Raw genomic sequence first — 18,026 nt, 5'->3', positions numbered from 1 at the left:
TTAATACTCTTTCTTGTTCATTCTTTTCAGCCTTGTGTGCAGGCTTAATGACTCTTGGTCAAAATCTGCGGTGGCTTATCACTCCTCTTGACTTTCTCCCGACATTCTGGTAGAGTAAGGCGCTGTAGTCATCTCAGGGCTATAAGGAGATTCTGCTTTTTCCTGGGAAAACAAATTGCATCAGTGTACAGAAAAGGACAAAGTTCTGTTCAGCGGTTTCTACTGAGACCTCTCTGCCTCTTCTGTACTTTTTCTAAGACTGCCATTGCTAGGTCAGGCTGCGGACTGTTTCATCCCTGTTCAGTCAAGGTCACTTAGCCGCCTGCTTCAGTTCTGATGTGAACACTAGAAAGTCTTTTGGAATATAAGAGAGCTAAGACAATAGAGAATTGTAAAATTTTGTTATGAAACCCGTCACAAAGTGACTAGGAAGATAAGGGTTTTTAACATATTTCTCTCAGCTTCAACTTTCCATCTTTGATAAGAATGTTATTTTACAGGCAGGACATCTTTCGGAAGGGGATTTCATCTCCTGCATTCAAGAAACAGAATGACAGTCACAGCGACCTTACAGTCCCTGTTTTTTAAAGGGCCTTTAATTCACAATGGTCAATATGCCAAAGTAGCTTATTTGGGGGTGGCATATTTTTAACTCCTTCAAAGGCTAAAAGCCCCGGATATAAATGCATAGTTACCAGAATGGAAAACCTTTTCAGCTAACGTTTCCCAAGTGTATAATACATTTAACTGGGATATACTGAGTGCTTACTTTTGTCTCATTTAATTTCATGTTCCCCAAAGCTGCCGCTCTTCCTGCCTCATCGTACGTAAGTGAAAACTCAGGCTCCGAAAGCTAAGCGATCTGACCAGGGTGACCGATGAACTGAGACTTGGTCAGGAGCTAAGCCTGGTCTTCTTTACACGAGGTAGAAGCGCCCTAAGATGCTAGGGAAGTACACGGTAGGGCCATTCACTGGCTTCTTCCCTTGGCACGCCTTGGATTGCCAACTTCCCTGCGGTAAAGTGCTCCACCTACTGAACTTGAAAAGGAAGCCCCGCAGCGAGTACGCCTGAAAAGCCCCGGCTGACAACAGACACTTTGTAAAGAGTCTCACTCCGCCTTCTACGGTGGCTGCGTCGCGGCCCATGGCCCGCACTCAAAATGGCGGCGTCGGCGTCAGGGTTCTCTTGCCCGTCTCCAACATGGCGAGGGCAGGGCCCGCCTCCCTGGGCGCTGGAGTCATGTGACCCACACAATGGCTGAGCGCCTACTCGAGGCTTCCCGGCAACGCCGAGTGAAAACTATGACGGCCGCCGCGGGTTCGGCGGGCCGCGCCGCGTTGCCCCTGCTGCTGTGCGCGCTCCTGGCGCCCGGCGGCACGTACGTGCTCGACGACTCCGACGGGCTGGGCCGGGAGTTCGACGGCATCGGCGCGGTCAGCGGAGGCGGGGTGAGCGGCAGGCGGTGGGCGCGGGGCGCGGGGGTCTGGTCCCGCCCCACAAGCCTCTGCGGCGTTGCCTGGCGTTTAGACGCGCTCCCGCCCCGCACCGCTTTCGCGGCGGCTGAAATGGGCGTTCGCTAGTTTAACAGGAACTTAGAGAGGCAGTTAGGTTTGAACAAATGAGGATGCGGCGGTCCAGAGAATTAGGTGACAGGTCTGGGTAGTGACAAGGACGAAGTTCAAATACCCATGACGGGCGATGGGGCCTGTGCTTTGTGGTGGATGGGACAGCACCCTGAGAGGGTTCCTCCGGAAGGGTTAGGGAACCCGGGAGCGTCCGTGTGCGAAAGAGGAAGCCTAACGGGGTGCTTTGGCTTTGGCTTTGTCTCTCCCTTTTTGGGGGGTTGGTGGGTGGCAAGTTCGGGGGCCCCCCTGCTCTTCCAGAGTGGCCAAATAGGATATGTGTGTGTAGGAATGACTGGTGCCTCAAAGTCTCTTTAGGAAGATTCTAAGAGACCTGAGACTATCTGGGACTTTATTATTATTATAATTTTTGATGGGAGACTCCACTATTAATCACTCATAGTCTAGGATTGTTTACTCTTGGGTGCTGTGTTGCCTCCTTGTTACATCTGATGGAGAGTAAACAGGTGGCATGGAATTGACTAAGGCATGAGACCGTGAATTACTCCCCAGAATGGCAAGTGCCTATGCCTTTTCGGTGGCTAGCCCTTACATTTTTATGTGCCAATAGGTGGGAAATGTTGGCTCTTCACTCAGAACGCGTTTAAGGATCGCCGGTGTGCTTAGTAAGAGGTAGATTCTGTCTTAACCTTTCCCATTGTGACTTCGTAGTTCTGGAGTGGGGACCGAGAATCCTCTTTGTTTTACACCAATTAATTCTCAAACTAGGTATTGAGAGATCTTTTTCTTGATTCAGGGATTTCAAGAACAGGGGATGTGGGTTTTTCTTAAATTTTAGAATAGTTTTAGATTTATAGAAAAGTTATGAAGACAACTGAGAATTCTCATACACAGTGCAGCCAGTTTTTGTTGGCTGCATTCCACATCAGGGTGTTACATTTCTCACAACTGATATTGATAATGCTATTATTAACAGAAGTTTATACATGATTTACATTTCCCTAGCTTTTACCCAGTGCCCTTTTTATTTCTGAGATGCCAGTCAGGATACACTGTTACATTTAATTAGCGTGTATTCTAAGGGTTCTCTTGGCCCACAGTTGGAATGCTTTCCACAGGATTTGCTTGAAACATGAGCAAAATTGTGAGTGGGCGTGGCTAGTCCTTAATCATTCCTAAAAATGGCTTCTAAGACCCCACGTGTTCTTCAGTAGTATGGCACCTAATAATGTTTACTTGCCTTAATCCTATGCTCTTTGTAATCATTGTCCCTGTTTTAGTCCCTTCGGTTACTGTGAGCTCATGGTCTTTATGGTGGCAGACTTTTGGGGTTTTGTTTTTTGTTTTGTAAGCCAAATCATATCTGGAGCTAATTTTATCTGACAATGTTGAGGTTGAACTCTTGGTTTTTCTGGGTTAAGTGAGATGGAGCTACCTTGGTACTTAGATTCAACTCAGAAGACGAATGCTTGCTGGCTGCATGGGTGACCGGGCCTATAGCCTGATCACATGAGGTGGAGGAAAAGTATTTAAAGGGAAACATGTAGGCTAGTGAGCTAATGCATTTGTTCTTTACAACTACTATTTTTTAAATTTGGGGGGAGTCTAAATCAGAAATAGCCATTATTTAGACTCCTCATTAAACGAGGCCCCATATTTCTTTGATACCTTTACTTGTGATATAAATCTAGTGTATAAACTTACCGAGAAATGGGAGTTTTGGTTTCAATATGCTTATTAAGCTCAATTTAAATTATTAAAACATGAAGAATCATTTCAGAACTCAGGGTAGGAAATCCCTATCTAGTCTTATAGAATGTCTAACAATTATTAGTGTCCCTATGTATAGGGCATTACTCTTCCTGGGAACTCAATAAATAATGAAAATGATTGTACCACCATGTTTGTGCACTACTTTATGTGCACAAAGCTTCATGTGGAGTACCTGGTACCTAGCACAAATTATGGCAGTGTTTAGAATGTTCTAATGTAATCTTCATATCAGATAAGGAAGGCAGTATGGTTCAGTAAGTAAAGAATGTTAGGAGAATAATCCAAAGGGTCTATTCTGGGCCATGCCATTCCCTGTATGGCTTTGCGAAGTTATTTACCTTCTCTTTGCCTGTTTTGCAGATACAGTATACCTGCCTAGAGGTGCTTCCTAAAGATAAATGTCAAGGATAAATGATGTCTGGCACATGACTAATTTTGGTTAATAACTAGTTTCAGGAATTAGAGAGGAGGAAGTTTTTTCGAGGACTTTGTATGAAGAAATGTTCCCAAGGCATCTTCCTGAGCCTGTAAACAGCTCCAGTCTTTATGCAGGCAGTGTGCTTAGTAATCCCATAATTGTTATTACTTGGTGATACATTTCAACATGTGGTTATATTGCCATTGCTGTAGGCTTTTGCATTAGGTGTGACCGTAGGTTGTAATAGCATAATAATGTTGTGGTGTGTTTGGCTAAAGCTGGTACTTTATGAATTAAATGTGGGAGTGCAGAGAGGGCAAAATAACCCACAAATAGCAAAAAATATAGTTCTAACGCATACTGCAGGGTAAGAAGCATTGTTTACCTAGAGTCAAGGATATGCTAGCGTGCATATACAGTGTTCATTCATTTAGAGAGTGCCTACTTTAATACAGTAGAACCTCTGACTGTAACAAACTGGTCAACATATTGAGGTGGTCAACGTAGAAACTAGGCCTGCTATACTGATATATACATACATGTGATGCATGTGCAGTCTATGAAAATTAGGTCAACATAGGGAAGTGATCAACTATAGAGGTTCTGTGTTTGAATTTCTGCTGGGCTGTAAGCTCTTTGAGAACAATGTCTTATAAGACCAGTTTGTATGTACAACACCTGCTATTTATTGAGAGCTTAGTATGTGCCAGGTACTGTGCAAAGTCTTTTAAGCACATCTTATTTTAGTCTTTACAACATCTGAATGGTGGGATAACCTCGTTTACAATAAGCTATTATCACATAGCTTGTAGATCATTGGCTCTCAACCTTCCTAGTGCCGCAGCCCTTTAATACAGTTCCTGTGGGTCGTGACCCACAGGTTGAGAACCACTGTTGTAGATGATGATTTCAGGATACAAACTCCATTTGACTCAAAGCTTCCTACTTTATGATGTCTTTATGTACCAGTATAATAAAGAAAGAAAAAAAAAGTAAATGTGTATTGAATAACTAAGAATGGGGATATGAACTTGAGTAAGATATAGTCCATGTCCTCAAGGAACTTGGAGGTGAGTCAGAACAGTAAAGCAGTAATTAGGGCATTGGGGTTAAAAGTGTTAGAGTAGAGCTATGGACCTGGTGCTAAGGGATCACCAAGGAGGAGCACATCAAATCAGAGGGGGTCAGGAGGCATCCTTCCTCGAAGAGGTGGGGTTGGAGCTGAAAGCTGAAGGAGGAAGTAGAGTTGTTCAAGTGAGGATGTGGGTTGCATTCCAAGCAGAAGGAAGGGAAAAAGTGGTTTGATCTCTTTAGATAGGTGTGATGGTGATAAGAGGTAAAGTGTCAGAGTTAGGATCCAAATAAGAGATTTGGGTACAAAACAGTAATTTAGATTTTATCCTCAAAGCTGCCAGGGAAGGGGAGGTCTTAGCAGGTTTAAACTGAGTAGTTTCACTATTACATTTATATTTTGGAATGATTAATCTGGTAAGTAATGTGGAAGATAGAAGACAGGGAGGCCAAGAGGAGCCCTGAGACCATTTACCCTTTTCTAGTAAGTGGAGGACCTAGGTAGGTCAGTGGAGTTAAAAGAGTAGGGGTTGGATTTGAGAGATATTAAGGACATCTTGGTGACCAGGGATGGATGGGAATTTTGGTGAAAGGGTGACCCCAAGTTTATGGTTTAAGCAGATGTCATTCATTACTAACAAGTGCAGGAAAAAGAGCAGATTTAGGTGAAAGCGCTGTGTTTGGTTTGGCGTGTGTCAGGTAGATGGGATGAATGGCGAGAGAGCAGTTTCGTGGGTCTGTGTCTTACTGGCAGAGACTGGGAATGTTCTGGGTGTGAGAGAATAGAGCTGGGTACCACCAGAATGTTAGTGGTAGCATGTATAAAAGTATGAAATAGAAAGTTGAGACTTATCAAAGTCAGGATATTGCCCCTATTATACATATACCTGCAAGGTGTTAGCAATATGAACCTAGGGCTGTATGGTTTCCAAGCAAACATGCTACTGTCACATGCTGAAAACCTGCCCTTTTTCTTCCTTTGCTTATATTGCCTTCCAAAGGATAGATTATGGGTCACTTATTGGTTTTGCGATTTCTTTTTTCAAGTAGTCACTGGCTTGGCTAGTCTAGGTGTGATTAAATATGGGTTCCTGCACTGTCTACCTGCATCATTCTGTACATTCTGATGCCAGTCTAGTGTGAAGTTTCCTGGTCTGGAGATTATTGTTGTTGGCCATTCTTAATAGTAAAAGAATTTATGAGAATGAGGACAGTAGTGCTTCTTTTTAGCATTGCTACTCATAGTGTTTTTCTGAAAAATGTTGAGGGGAAATAATATCTAAGATTCTTTGCTCTCATCTTATCCCCAAGATATTGTTGCTGCCAAATTGTCCTAAGATAGAAAACCTAAGTTTCAAGATAGGTTTATAATCATGCGGTTCAACAGTAGCCTTGCCAAGCTTACCTCCCAGCCCAACCCTCATCCCAGCAGAAGTGAATCTTACAGCTGTTGAACAAAGAGCAGTCTAGTGATTGACAAAGCAGGGGCAGGCAAACAACCTGGGAAGTGACTTCCTACAGCTTGATTTGCTGGAGAGCTGGCTAAGTACGGATGTGTCAGGTGATGTACAAGAACACTGTAGGTTAAGTATTCATGATTGGATTTCTTACATTCATACTTTTGAAAACTTTTCTTTTAGGCAACCTCTCGACTTCTAGTAAATTACCCAGAGCCCTATCGTTCTCAGATATTGGATTATCTTTTTAAGGTAATGAAAAAAAATAATTATTTAATGGCACTCGTGATATTTTAGAATTTGTACAGCAAATTTATCAGCTTCACAATTATAGCTTTTGGAAACAATGACAAGTTACTTTTGGAATAAGTTGCCATTTGAATTTTTGCTGTTGTTTTAAATCTGTAAAACCGAAGGCAATAATTAGAAATTGTCTTGAAGCTTCACTGGATGAAGCACCATGTTAATACTGTTATTTCTTTCCACAGCCATATTTTGGTGCCTCACTGCAAATTCTAAAAGTTGAAATAGGTGGTGATGGGCAGACCACAGGTAGGAGAATTTGGGGAAGATTTTTCCCTCCAACATTTTAATCTATAATGAAACATATAAACTATGATTTCAGACTATGTGTAAATAATACCAACACTTTTGAGATTGATTATTTCTTAGTAGATTGTTTATTCTTGTTCTTTTTTAAATTGTAATTACTTTAAAAGTTATATATAAATATGGATTTTCCATTAAAACAGTATTCAGACTTTAAATCGCTTATGTAGTTGAGGTAATCAGTAGTAAATAAATCCACAGTTTTTTTTTTTAAACCAGTATATATACTAGACAAAGGATAGGGATAGTTTGGAATTTTATTGAGAAGTTAAAAAAGAAAGATTTCAGGGTAGCACCTGTGGCTCAAAGGAGTAGGGTGCTGGCTTCAAATACTGAAGGTGGCAGGTTCAAACCTGGCCCCTGGCCAAAAACTGCAAAAAAAAAAGAGAAAGATTTCAGTTTTATATAGAACATTTAAAGTGTTATTAATTTTAAAATACGTGATAAAATATAAGTACTCAGTATTTCAGAAATATGACTTTTTTTCTTTTAAAAACAAAACAGTTTTTAATTACAAATCTTCAGATGATTGGCTTTGTATAGTACATATTATCAATTAGTTTATAGGCCTCTGATTTCCAGAAAGAAGAAAAAATAATTTAGTTCTCTTAATGGCTTAATATTCTCAGGTCATGTTCCATTATAATGAACTCTAAAGTATTTTCTGTATACTTGTGTTCCTGTTAGTGACTTGGAATTAATTTTTTGTTAAACATATATATTAAATATCTGTGTTGTAGAATTAGTATTTTTGTTGAAAGAAAAAGTACATATCAAAAACTAAACACAACCCCATAACAGAAACTTACCACAAACTATTGCAAGAGGACATGTATTTGGTTACCTTTTAGGCAGAATTGGTAATGACTGGCCAGCTTCATTTACTGAAGCTAAATTGGAGGTAGAGATACAGAGATAGGCAGTTCTTGTGAATCTGATGTTTGCCTTTAAGAAGAAATGAACAAGGCCTCCTCTGCTTGGAAGGAGGAGCCCTACTACTTATCAAGGGCTGACCTGAGCCTGGGAACTGGTGAAGACCTTGATGTCAATTACCTGCTTTGATGGTATGATAATGTTATCTCTGCTAACTGTACATGTTAGTATAGAAGTTTGTAATTATTGTAGTGGGGTTGTATACTAGTTTCTTTCTTTTCTAAACTCTTGCTATATCAACACATATTATGGGCTTCAAGTGTAGGGTATGAGAATTGGGGATTGAAACTTACAAGGCCAGGGATTCATATCCAGAATTGAGAAGGTGAAAGTTGAGGTGATGTGAATTTACAGTTAGACATGGGGATTTGAAGACCACAGAGAGCCAAAAGCCCAGCAGAATGTAATACTAGGAATTTTCAGTTATAGAGGTGATAATGTTTCCTTTAATTCTGCTTATAATATAAATTTGTGATTTTATTATGTAAGACCTTTACAATGCTTAAGGTAATGGAGAAAGATGAAATAATTTGTTTTGATTATCCGTCCTCAAGTTGTATACAATTATTCTTATTTGCCCAAATGCAAGATTCCAATTAGAATACTACTTTTATGAAGTAAAAGAAAGAGTGTTGTGTGTGTGTGTAGGGGAGACTGATCCCAGGAAGTACCATCCATGGATCATTTGCTTCCTTTTTTGCTCTTTCCTATTCAGATGGCACTGAACCCTCCCACATGCACTATGCGTTGGATGAGAATTATTTTCGAGGATATGAGTGGTGGTTAATGAAAGAAGCTAAGAAGAGAAACCCTAATATTATACTCATTGGTAAGAAGTAAAGTCTGCAGTGCTTCTGCAGTCTTTTACTTTTAAATTCTGAATCATGTTGGTGTGTCACTATTAATACTGAAGTACTAATAATGTTGCTAACATTACCAGTATGCTACCGGCAACAAGGCATGTGCCAAGCATGCTCCTGTCTTTGCCCTCGTATGTCAGATTTTTATTATCTCTCTATAACAGTAAGGCATTATTATTTTCCTTATACAGAAGAAGCAGTTGAAACCTTGACCTTACTAAGGTCACAGACTTAGTAAGTGGCAAAATCAGTTTTAGAACTTAATTCCATTGTTTTTTTCTCTGATGCTAACTACTTTCCTTGACAAAGTCACTCATTAAATTTGAAAAAGGACAGTACGTTTACAAAATCATATATTATGCATAGTAGTACACCCAACTACTTAATAAAATTGTTTATTACAGGTGGTAGACTGTATTTTTAGAGGAGGAACGTATAGAAGTGTTTGTTTTTGAACCTCAGTGATGTGCTGGTCACTGTTTTGGGGCCTGGGGATGCAGGACAATTCAGACTGCAATTCCTGGCCCCATGAGGCTTAGGTTCTAGTGGTAGGATCATTGGATAATTGTTTGGAGGGGACTGCGCTCCTTTCACAGTTCTGTGGCAGGGCATACAGAGCCTGTGAAGTATTTCAGACATCCAGAATGGTGGAATACTTTCCATTGTTTTAAATGAATTTGACTTTTTGAAACAGGCTTACAGACATTCAGAATAAGTTAAATGAAATCAATTATCTGTTTTAAAGACTTGATTTCAAGTAATTTTAAAAATAATTTTTGCAGTTAAAGAATAAGAATACTATTTTTCTAAATTAAATAAATGAATAGCGAGGGTATTCTTTCTAAATAGATATTTCTAAATGGTTCCTGAAATATTTTGAGCGGTAAAAGCATCACTGAATTCAGCACAAATGCACTCCATATTAGACTTCATTTAAATGTCGAAAATCTGGCATGGTAACCCATGTCCAAACAAAGACACATTGTGGTCCTTCACATTGTAGTTAGCATTTGTTTTCAAATGTTCCATTATTTCAGTGTCACATTACTTATGTAGTACACTTAGACATTCCTTATGAGTTTAGAAAAATAAGCATTTTGATTTTCACTTTTTTTTTTTTTCAATTTTTGGCTGAGTCTGGGTTTGAACCCACCACCTCCCATATAGGGGGCAATTTTTGGCCGGGGCTGGGTTTGGACCCGCCACCTCCCGTATATGGGGCCGGCTCCCTACTCAGAGCCACAGACGCCTCTCTGATTTTCACTTTTTCAGTGATGAATTAGTTTGGTAATATATTTAATAACTAAGGAACTTATTATCTGTTAGGCTTATTTTAATGTATTAGGAATAGAATTTGGATGCAGATTTTTTGTTGTTGTTGTGATAGAGTCTCACTCTGTTGCTCTGGGTAGAGTTCACTGGTGTCATATCTCACAGCATCCTCAAACTCTTAGGCTTAAATGATCCTCTTGCCTCAGCCTCCTGAGTAGCTGGCACTGCAGGTGCTTGCTACAATGCCTGGCTAGCTTTTCTATTTTTGGTAGAGATGGAGGTCTCCTTCTTGCTCAGGCTGGTCTCCATCTCCTGAGCTCAAGCATTCCACCAACCTCAGCATCCCAGAGTGCTAGGATTACAGGCGGGGACCCTGGTGCCCAGCCTGGATTCAGAATTATAATTAGTATTTTTCACTCTTCTCATTTTTTTACTTAAAAATAGTAGTCAGGTATATGTATATCATTGTTTATGTATGTCATTTAACAAAGGTATATTTCTCTATTGACTCATTGTCATTTATATTGGTATAAGGACAAACTAGTTTTGCTAAATTAGATTGCCTGGCTGATTACTATGTTGAGTAGCCTTAAATTATGAAGATGTGCTAGTGAATGAGAAATTTGTGTTATACTTACCTTTATGAGTAGCATGGCATAAACTCATTAGATCTTTTAAATTTGACCTCAGAGAACCGAAACAGAGTATTGAACATCCCAACAGAGAGTGGAGAGGTTGAGTTAAAATTAGTATGGTACAATTTCTTTCTATTGCTAAGTGTCTTTGAGAGAGATTTTTCTATGTATTGTTTGTTTTTATATTTTTTCTTGAACATTTGGAATTATGGAACCAGACTCTAGAGATCAATAAGAAATTATGGTTTCCAGAAATTGGAAAGAATTTCAACAATTTTTATGTGGTATATAATCTTTCCTCTAGTCAAATTTGTATTGGCCTTTTGCTTAACCAACTGTGTGGTTTTTCTTTTTTCTGGTTTGTTCTGTTTTATTTTTAAATAGTACTAACACTGTTACACCCCACTACTTTTCCCTCTTCCTTTTTCTCTGCAGGGTTGCCGTGGTCATTTCCTGGATGGCTGGGGAAAGGTTTCAACTGGCCTTATGTAAATCTTCAGCTGACTGCCTACTATGTGGTGACTTGGATTGTGGGCGCCAAGCGTTACCATGATTTGGACATCGATTATGTTGGAGTTAGTAATATATTTAAAATATGATTCATGTTTGGACATTTATTTGTGATTTTTAAAAGTAGTTTGATAATATGGAACATTGTTGATTAACCATTTTCTATCATGAGATTAATTTGTTCTGTTAGTATCTGATAATAACACAGATTAATTACATGTCACCTTTTATTCTTACACTTTGCTCATCCAAATTCTCCCTACTTTTGAGAACTGAACTGTTTATTTTTTTTTTTTACCAACTCAACCTAAATTCTCCTTTTTCGTAGCTTTCCCTAGTTTCTCTAATTTTTATAAAAATACCATTTCCTTGTACAGTTCAATGATTATTCTCATTTTATTCTATTGTTGAATCTTCTATTGTCCTAAACTAAAGTTTGGTAAACTTTTTCCTAAAGGGTCAGAGTGCAAAGAGGTTTGGGTTTGTGAGTTAAAGGCAGTATTAAGGATCTTTTTAAGGTAATTATATAACATTTAAAATGTAGCCATTTCAAAACTAAAAACCATCTCTCAGGCTGTATAAATACAAGCAATGGGTCAGATTTGGCAGGTTGGCTGAAATCTGCCTCCACCTGTCCCAAAATGTTAACACCTTTTGATTTAAAAAGTGTGAAACATGATGTTGTGTCTTTCCAGCTTGTCTGCATGCCTGCAGCCTGCCTCAGACTGCATTGTACCTCACAGTGCCTTACACATACATGCGCCTAGTGGGTCATCTTTAACATTTGCTTATAATATACCATCTGTTGGAACTGATATTTAAAAGATTTTGTACAATCACAGTCATAACTTAGATTACTAGCAAACAGTTATTTAGCTCCTGCTGTATTGCAGGAACTGTGTCTGTAATATTGTAGGGATACCAAGATTAATAAGCTCTTGAGGAGTTCAGTGAGAGAGAGACACACTGGAATAGATGAACTGCAGTATTAAAGGGTGATACAGGACATGAGGATGAACCAAGGGTTGTGGGAAGCCAGAAGCAAGAATATACTTGTTTTTGCTATCTTTTCGTCAATGTTTCTGGTGAATAATGGGTGATTCATATCTCATTTAGACTCTTGGTAATCACATGTTATGGAGCGGAGCGTCTTTGATAAGAAACTCTTCCCTGTATCTTGGGAGTAAAAAAATTATAGCGTTTGCACAATAGGCTCAGCTCTGGTATTAACAATTTTTTCAGTTATAAAAAGAAAATTATAGAAGTTCTCTTTCAACTCTAAAATTTCATGGCTCATAATTCTAAACATAAGAGATTTGTTATGCTCCTTTGACTCATCCTCATTAAGACTTTGCCTTTATGAGCTAGAATATCATTGTGTTTCTTTGTGTGTGCTGACAAAGGTCCCTTCTATATAGTGTGCTTTTTTATACTTGGCTTTCAGGTGTACCTGTGAGGACTTTGTCATAATTATCACCACAATCTCCATATCTGTTAGTTCTCCAGTGCCTAGTATAGTCCTTACATGCATTGCACTGCCTATATTTATTGACTGAAAGAATGAATATTCCCTTGTTGGACATCTCTGGAATAAATGACTTTTGAAAAATATCTACAAAATATTTTAGGTTTTTAAAAATAACATTTTAATTTAAAAAATTATTTTGTTATAAATATCTATAAATTCTATGGAAGAATATTTCATAATTTAAGAAAAACGGCTTATCAGATAGTGTGAAAGATGATGGGAAATGTGGTATCAATGACAATGTCTACTTTGTGACATTTGAAAACTTTGGATTCACATTTTTTTTTGTTTTTGTTTTTCTTTTCCAGATTTGGAATGAGAGGACATTTGATATCAATTATATCAAGGTCTGTACTACTTTAATGTCTTTCTATCTTTAAGTTATTAGTTAATAATTCCTTATAGATCCACACACAGAAAATAGTTGAAATTTATAGTAGAGAACCTACATTGTTTTACACCACAGTTATTTTGCTTGTTATGACATCAAATTCAAGCAAAATCTTAATAATAATATTGATTCCTATAATTTTTTTGTATGCCATGAATTGCCTTTGTTTAAACAGCTGTGTTTAATTTTCTTATTTTAAAATTGTAGAGTTATGGTAAGCGTGATAAAAACAATTGTATCATTTTTAGACTTTTAGGACTTTAAAAATGTAGCTTTTTCTTTCATTGTTTTATATCAAAATTTATAGCATATACTATTTTCATTCTTATTTCCTTTGGAATAACTGATATGTACATGTGGTGCATGTCTAGTCTATGAAAATTGAATCAACTTAAGGAGGTGGTCAGTGTAGGGAGGTGGTCAACTGTGCAATTTCTACTGTATATTCTTTATATGTATAAAGATGAGTCTGTTACTGAGCAAGGGTTCGTAGAAGCCAATACTATGACGCTAGCTTTTGAGTAAAGAAGCTTTATTGTGATTTCACTGGTAAGGATACAGGTGAAAATCTTTTTCCCCCAGCTATAGGCAGAGTATAGGCAGGGTATAGCAATGAGCAAGTTCTGAAAATAGAATAGGAGTGATCTGAATGGGTCATGCATTGAGGTTATGTCAGGTCTTTGGTTCTTGAGTCTGTACTGCAATAAAGCTGGGCACTCTTTGCTTCTTAATTGTTCCCCATCTGAGCCCTTAGGTTACACTTGCGTTTGCCCTTTTTTGTTCCTGCTGGCCCCAGGGTCACCAATAGGGCTTTGGTTCATCTGGGTGTACTCAGGTCGCAACCTGGGGGTCCACCGTAGCTGAAAAACTCCTTTTCATTTTGTTGTATTTTATTACAACATTGAGCTAAAGTAGACTAGTTCTTGGTTAAAACCTCTGGAAAGAATAAGGATTTGTTCTTCTAAGTAGAAATAAATATATAAACAAATAATTTTGTTTGTTTCTTTTAAGGTATTATTTAAGTTTGCTTTCACTGCTTACTTTATTTTTGTGATTTACTCTGGTTTTCAGTGGGATTCTTAGGGTTTTAAAATTTTGTTTGGAAAATCCCATGTCGGGTAGTGGATGGAAGGATGTATGAGTCTCTGGACCTTCATTGAATTCAATCAGAATAGCTTTCATTTATCTTATAAAGGGAGCTTCTATCTAAGCTTTTTCTGGAAGAGAAGGGTTTCACAACAAAAACATGCATCTGAAAATATGTTAGATAAGACTTTATGCTGTTCATACTGACTTTGGATGGAAACTTAGAAGTCACAACTTATAGACTGGTATAAGGAAGGCAGTATGTTATTCAAGTGAAATGAAATGTTATTCATACACACTCTGTAAAAAAGTAAGCAATCTTACTGGGGATTGTCTAGGCAAAGGACTAGAAAAACTAGATACATCCCCAGTGAGAAATCCAACTTTGACTTAAGTGGCTCTTTCTCCCCTCTGTAAGAATAAGAGAGAAATTCAGGGTGATGAAACTCAAGATTGATTTCCTAATAGAGGGTTAGGGATTCTCCCACCCCTGCTGCATTTTGAGAGTTGATCTCTATTTACTATTAATAAGGATCTGTTCTTATTGCTTTCAGGGTGCCCTAGGACTCAGCTGAACTATTCAAAAGATGAACTTGCATTGCCACTTGAATTCTCATCACATTTTCTAAAATATCATAGTACATCTGCTTTAAGAAGCCATCTATTGCAAAGTATACCATGGATTTTTTTTTTTATTGAGACAGAGTCTCACTATGTTGCCCTTGGTAGAGTGCTGTGACGTCACAGCTCACAGCAACCTCAGACTCTTGGGCTTAAGTGATTCTCTTGCCTCAGCCTCCCAAGTAGCTGGGACTACAGGCACCAGCCACAACACCTGGCTATTTTTTGTTGCAGTTGTCATTGTTGTTTAGCTGGCCTGGGGCCAGGTTCAAACCTGCCAGCCTCTGTGTATGTGGCTGGCACCATAACCACTGTGCTACAGGCACCGAGGCTATACCATGGATTTAATTAGAACCTTTATTATTTGCATCCTAAAAGAGCACTTTATTTGGAAATTTCTCAAGTTCAGAAAAAGTTAGAATATGAAAGGAGAGTTTGTGAAATTCTTTGTTCTTTCTTAATTTATTCAGGCAATATTATGGAGTTCCTGCTATTACGTGTGAGATAGTTCCAAGTCCTGAGGTGCATAGTTGGGGCTTACTTGTATCCATTTATCAAAAACTGCTTCTGGTATGAGCCTAGACCCTCAATCCTGGGTACAATGATGTCTCCTTGTTGCTTTTGATTTACATATCAGTGATCCATCTAATTTGGGTCATACCTGCTTTCTGGTTTTCTAGTTCTACCCTGTTAGTTTTGGTGTCCTGGTGGGTGCGTTTGCCACATCCAGGGTGGGGAGGGCTCCAACTCGTGCTTCTTTTGGAGTCCTCACAGAGCCCAATACTATCAAGTACCAGAGTGTGAGCTTAGTTTGTGCTTTCTTGATTTATTTCCTATTAGAATTTAGCTTGCTACTTTTTATTTTTGTGTGTAGACAGTCCTACAGGTAGATTTTATTTCTTCTCTTGTTTATAAATGGGAAAGACTTGAGGGTGAGGATGGAATATTTTTTATTTCTGCTTCTAGTATGATACAGAATATTAACTGTAATACCTTTAATAATGGCAGAATATTTAAAGATGTGGAAAATACTAAAAATGATAATTTAAAGCATTTTGCCAAATGGTATGTTTAATATAATTCCCATTTTATTATTTTGTCTACATAGAAAAATTCCTGGAAAGATGTATACCAAAATAATAATGTTATTATCAATACTATTTGATTATTTTTATCTCAATTCTTTCTTCCTCCCTCATATTTCTATGGTTAAACATAAGTTTAAAATCAGAAGGAAAATTCCTCTAAAACATTTTACTTCCTGGATTTTTTTTTTTTATTTCACATTCCCATGACCTAGGTTATCTTTTTTTTTTTGAGATAGAGCCTCAAGCTGTCCCCCTGGGTAGAGTGCCATGGCTTCACTGCTCACAGCAACCTCCAACTCCTGGGCTCAAGCGAGTCTCCTGCCCTTGCCTCCCAAGTAGCTGGGACCACAGGCGCCCGCCACAACGCCTGGCTATTTTTTGGTTGCATCCATTATTGTTTGGCAGGTCCAAGCTGGATTTGAACCTGCCACCTTAGGTGTAGGTGGCTGGCGCGTTAGCCACTTGAGCCACAGGCACTGAGCCGACCTAAGTTATCTTAAGGATAAGGTTTTTATTTTCCACAGGAGGCATATTTCTGTTGAGAAGTGATATTAAACTAATGTCCAGAATGCTGAGTTTTGAAGATACTTTAGCTGTTTTGGTCATAATTGAATAGCTAGAAATTGGTTTTTAACCTTTCCTGTGTTCTGTTTATTACTCTAAAAGGTGTTAAGAAAAATGCTCAACTATCAAGGTCTCCAGCGAGTGAAAATCATAGCAAGTGATAATATCTGGGAGCCTATTTCTGCTTCCATGCTGCTTGACTCTGAACTCTTGAAGGCAGTTGATGTTTTAGGGTAAGGAAAGTTTTACTTCAAAAACTAGCAATTTGGGCTTCCTTGCTGTGGGTATTGACTGTGTCTGTTTTTGCTGTCTTCTCCACATTTGACTACCTTCCCAGAAGATAGCACTCTTGTATGTATTAAGTAGAGCATGTATAGCTCATAGTTCATTACTTTCTCTTTGAATATATGTATTTTGGGATTTTTCTATGACAGTGAAATGTATGGGTAACTTTTGGGGGGGTTGCAGAGTCTCACTATGTGCCATGGAGTCATACCTCACAGCAACCTCAAACTCTGGGGCTTAAGCAGTTCTCTTGCCTCAGCCTCCCAAGTAGCTGGGATTATAGGCACCCACCACAACGCCCGGCTATTTTTTTGGTTGCAGTTATCACTGTTAGCAGGCCCGAGGTAAGCTCAAACCTACCAGTGTTGGTGTACGTGGCCAGCACCCTACTCAACTTTTAAAAATGTTGATGTTTGGAATAATAAAATGGGGCTTTGTTTAGATTAAGAAACAGAGTAGTACTGTATTTAATTTTAGAAATTATAAAGGCAATGTTGTGAAATAATTTCCTAATTCTTAGGCTTCCTGTGGTCGGGAGTTCTTGCATGAACGCTTTTGTAAATTAGTGGTTTGGTATGATCACTGACTGTAACTTTAACTTCTATCAGTCTTCTTAGCAGTATAGCTCTGACCCTAGTCCTTAATCCATTTCTGTCTGTCAGCCCTTTGGCTCTGAGCTCATTGGGTTCACTTACTTTTTAAGTCAATTTGTTTTTTATCCAATATGATAGAGGGTATAAAGGTTTGAAAAATAGAATACATACATATATGTAATTAGTTCTTTAACCAGTATAAGGACTGCTTGATTTCTAAATTGCTTTATTTTTTTTATGAAGAGTTTTGAATGTGCCAAAATTAGACAGAGTAAAACAATGAATGTCTATGTTCCTATCACTCAGGCTTAAGAACTGTGGCCAATTCTCCATCCACATGCCTATCCACTCCTCTACCCTTCCTCTGTACATTATTTTGAAACAAACCCTAGCCATTGTATAATTTATCCCATAAAAATTTGACCATGTATCTCTAAAGATGAGAACTCTTGTTCTTTTTATCATAAACACTATTGTTATACTTAAACTAGTTTTTTGATATTAATCATATATCCATTCTTATTTTTTAGTTTTGATTGAATCCATTTAAGATTCAAACATTGCGATGAGTCCCTGCTAATCTTTAGGTTCTTCCCCCCACCCCCCACCCCCACACTTTTATTTGTTGAAGAAACTGGGTTTTCTTATAAAGTTTCTCACAGTCCAGAGTTTATTGACTTCACCCTTGTTGTTTAGTTTAACATGCTCATTTATCCTGTTTCTTTTTTTTCTTTTTTTTTTTTTTT

At 38.3% G+C, this 18,026-nt stretch overlaps 1 protein-coding gene across 1 annotated transcript in view; it reads left to right on the top strand.

The window, feature by feature from the left end:
- The first annotated feature begins 1,161 nt into the window (after positions 1-1,161).
- The window catches only part of GALC (galactosylceramidase), a 46,516-nt gene continuing 29,651 nt past the window's right edge, over positions 1,162-18,026 (top strand). Inside the window, exons 1-7 of the mRNA XM_012803483.2 lie at positions 1,162-1,451; positions 6,489-6,557; positions 6,794-6,857; positions 8,563-8,676; positions 11,050-11,189; positions 12,961-12,999; positions 16,505-16,635. Of these exons, the coding sequence (XP_012658937.1) occupies positions 1,257-1,451; positions 6,489-6,557; positions 6,794-6,857; positions 8,563-8,676; positions 11,050-11,189; positions 12,961-12,999; positions 16,505-16,635 (752 nt within the window). The 5' untranslated portion in view covers positions 1,162-1,256. The remainder of the gene's footprint in view (positions 1,452-6,488; positions 6,558-6,793; positions 6,858-8,562; positions 8,677-11,049; positions 11,190-12,960; positions 13,000-16,504; positions 16,636-18,026) is intronic.

The sequence above is a fragment of the Otolemur garnettii genome, unplaced genomic scaffold (assembly GCF_000181295.1).
Source record: "Otolemur garnettii isolate 467f Iridium unplaced genomic scaffold, OtoGar3 scaffold00020, whole genome shotgun sequence".
Lineage (NCBI taxonomy): Eukaryota > Metazoa > Chordata > Mammalia > Primates > Galagidae > Otolemur > Otolemur garnettii.
Note: the sequence above shows the minus strand (reverse complement) of the source record. Positions and strands in the feature narration are given on the sequence as shown.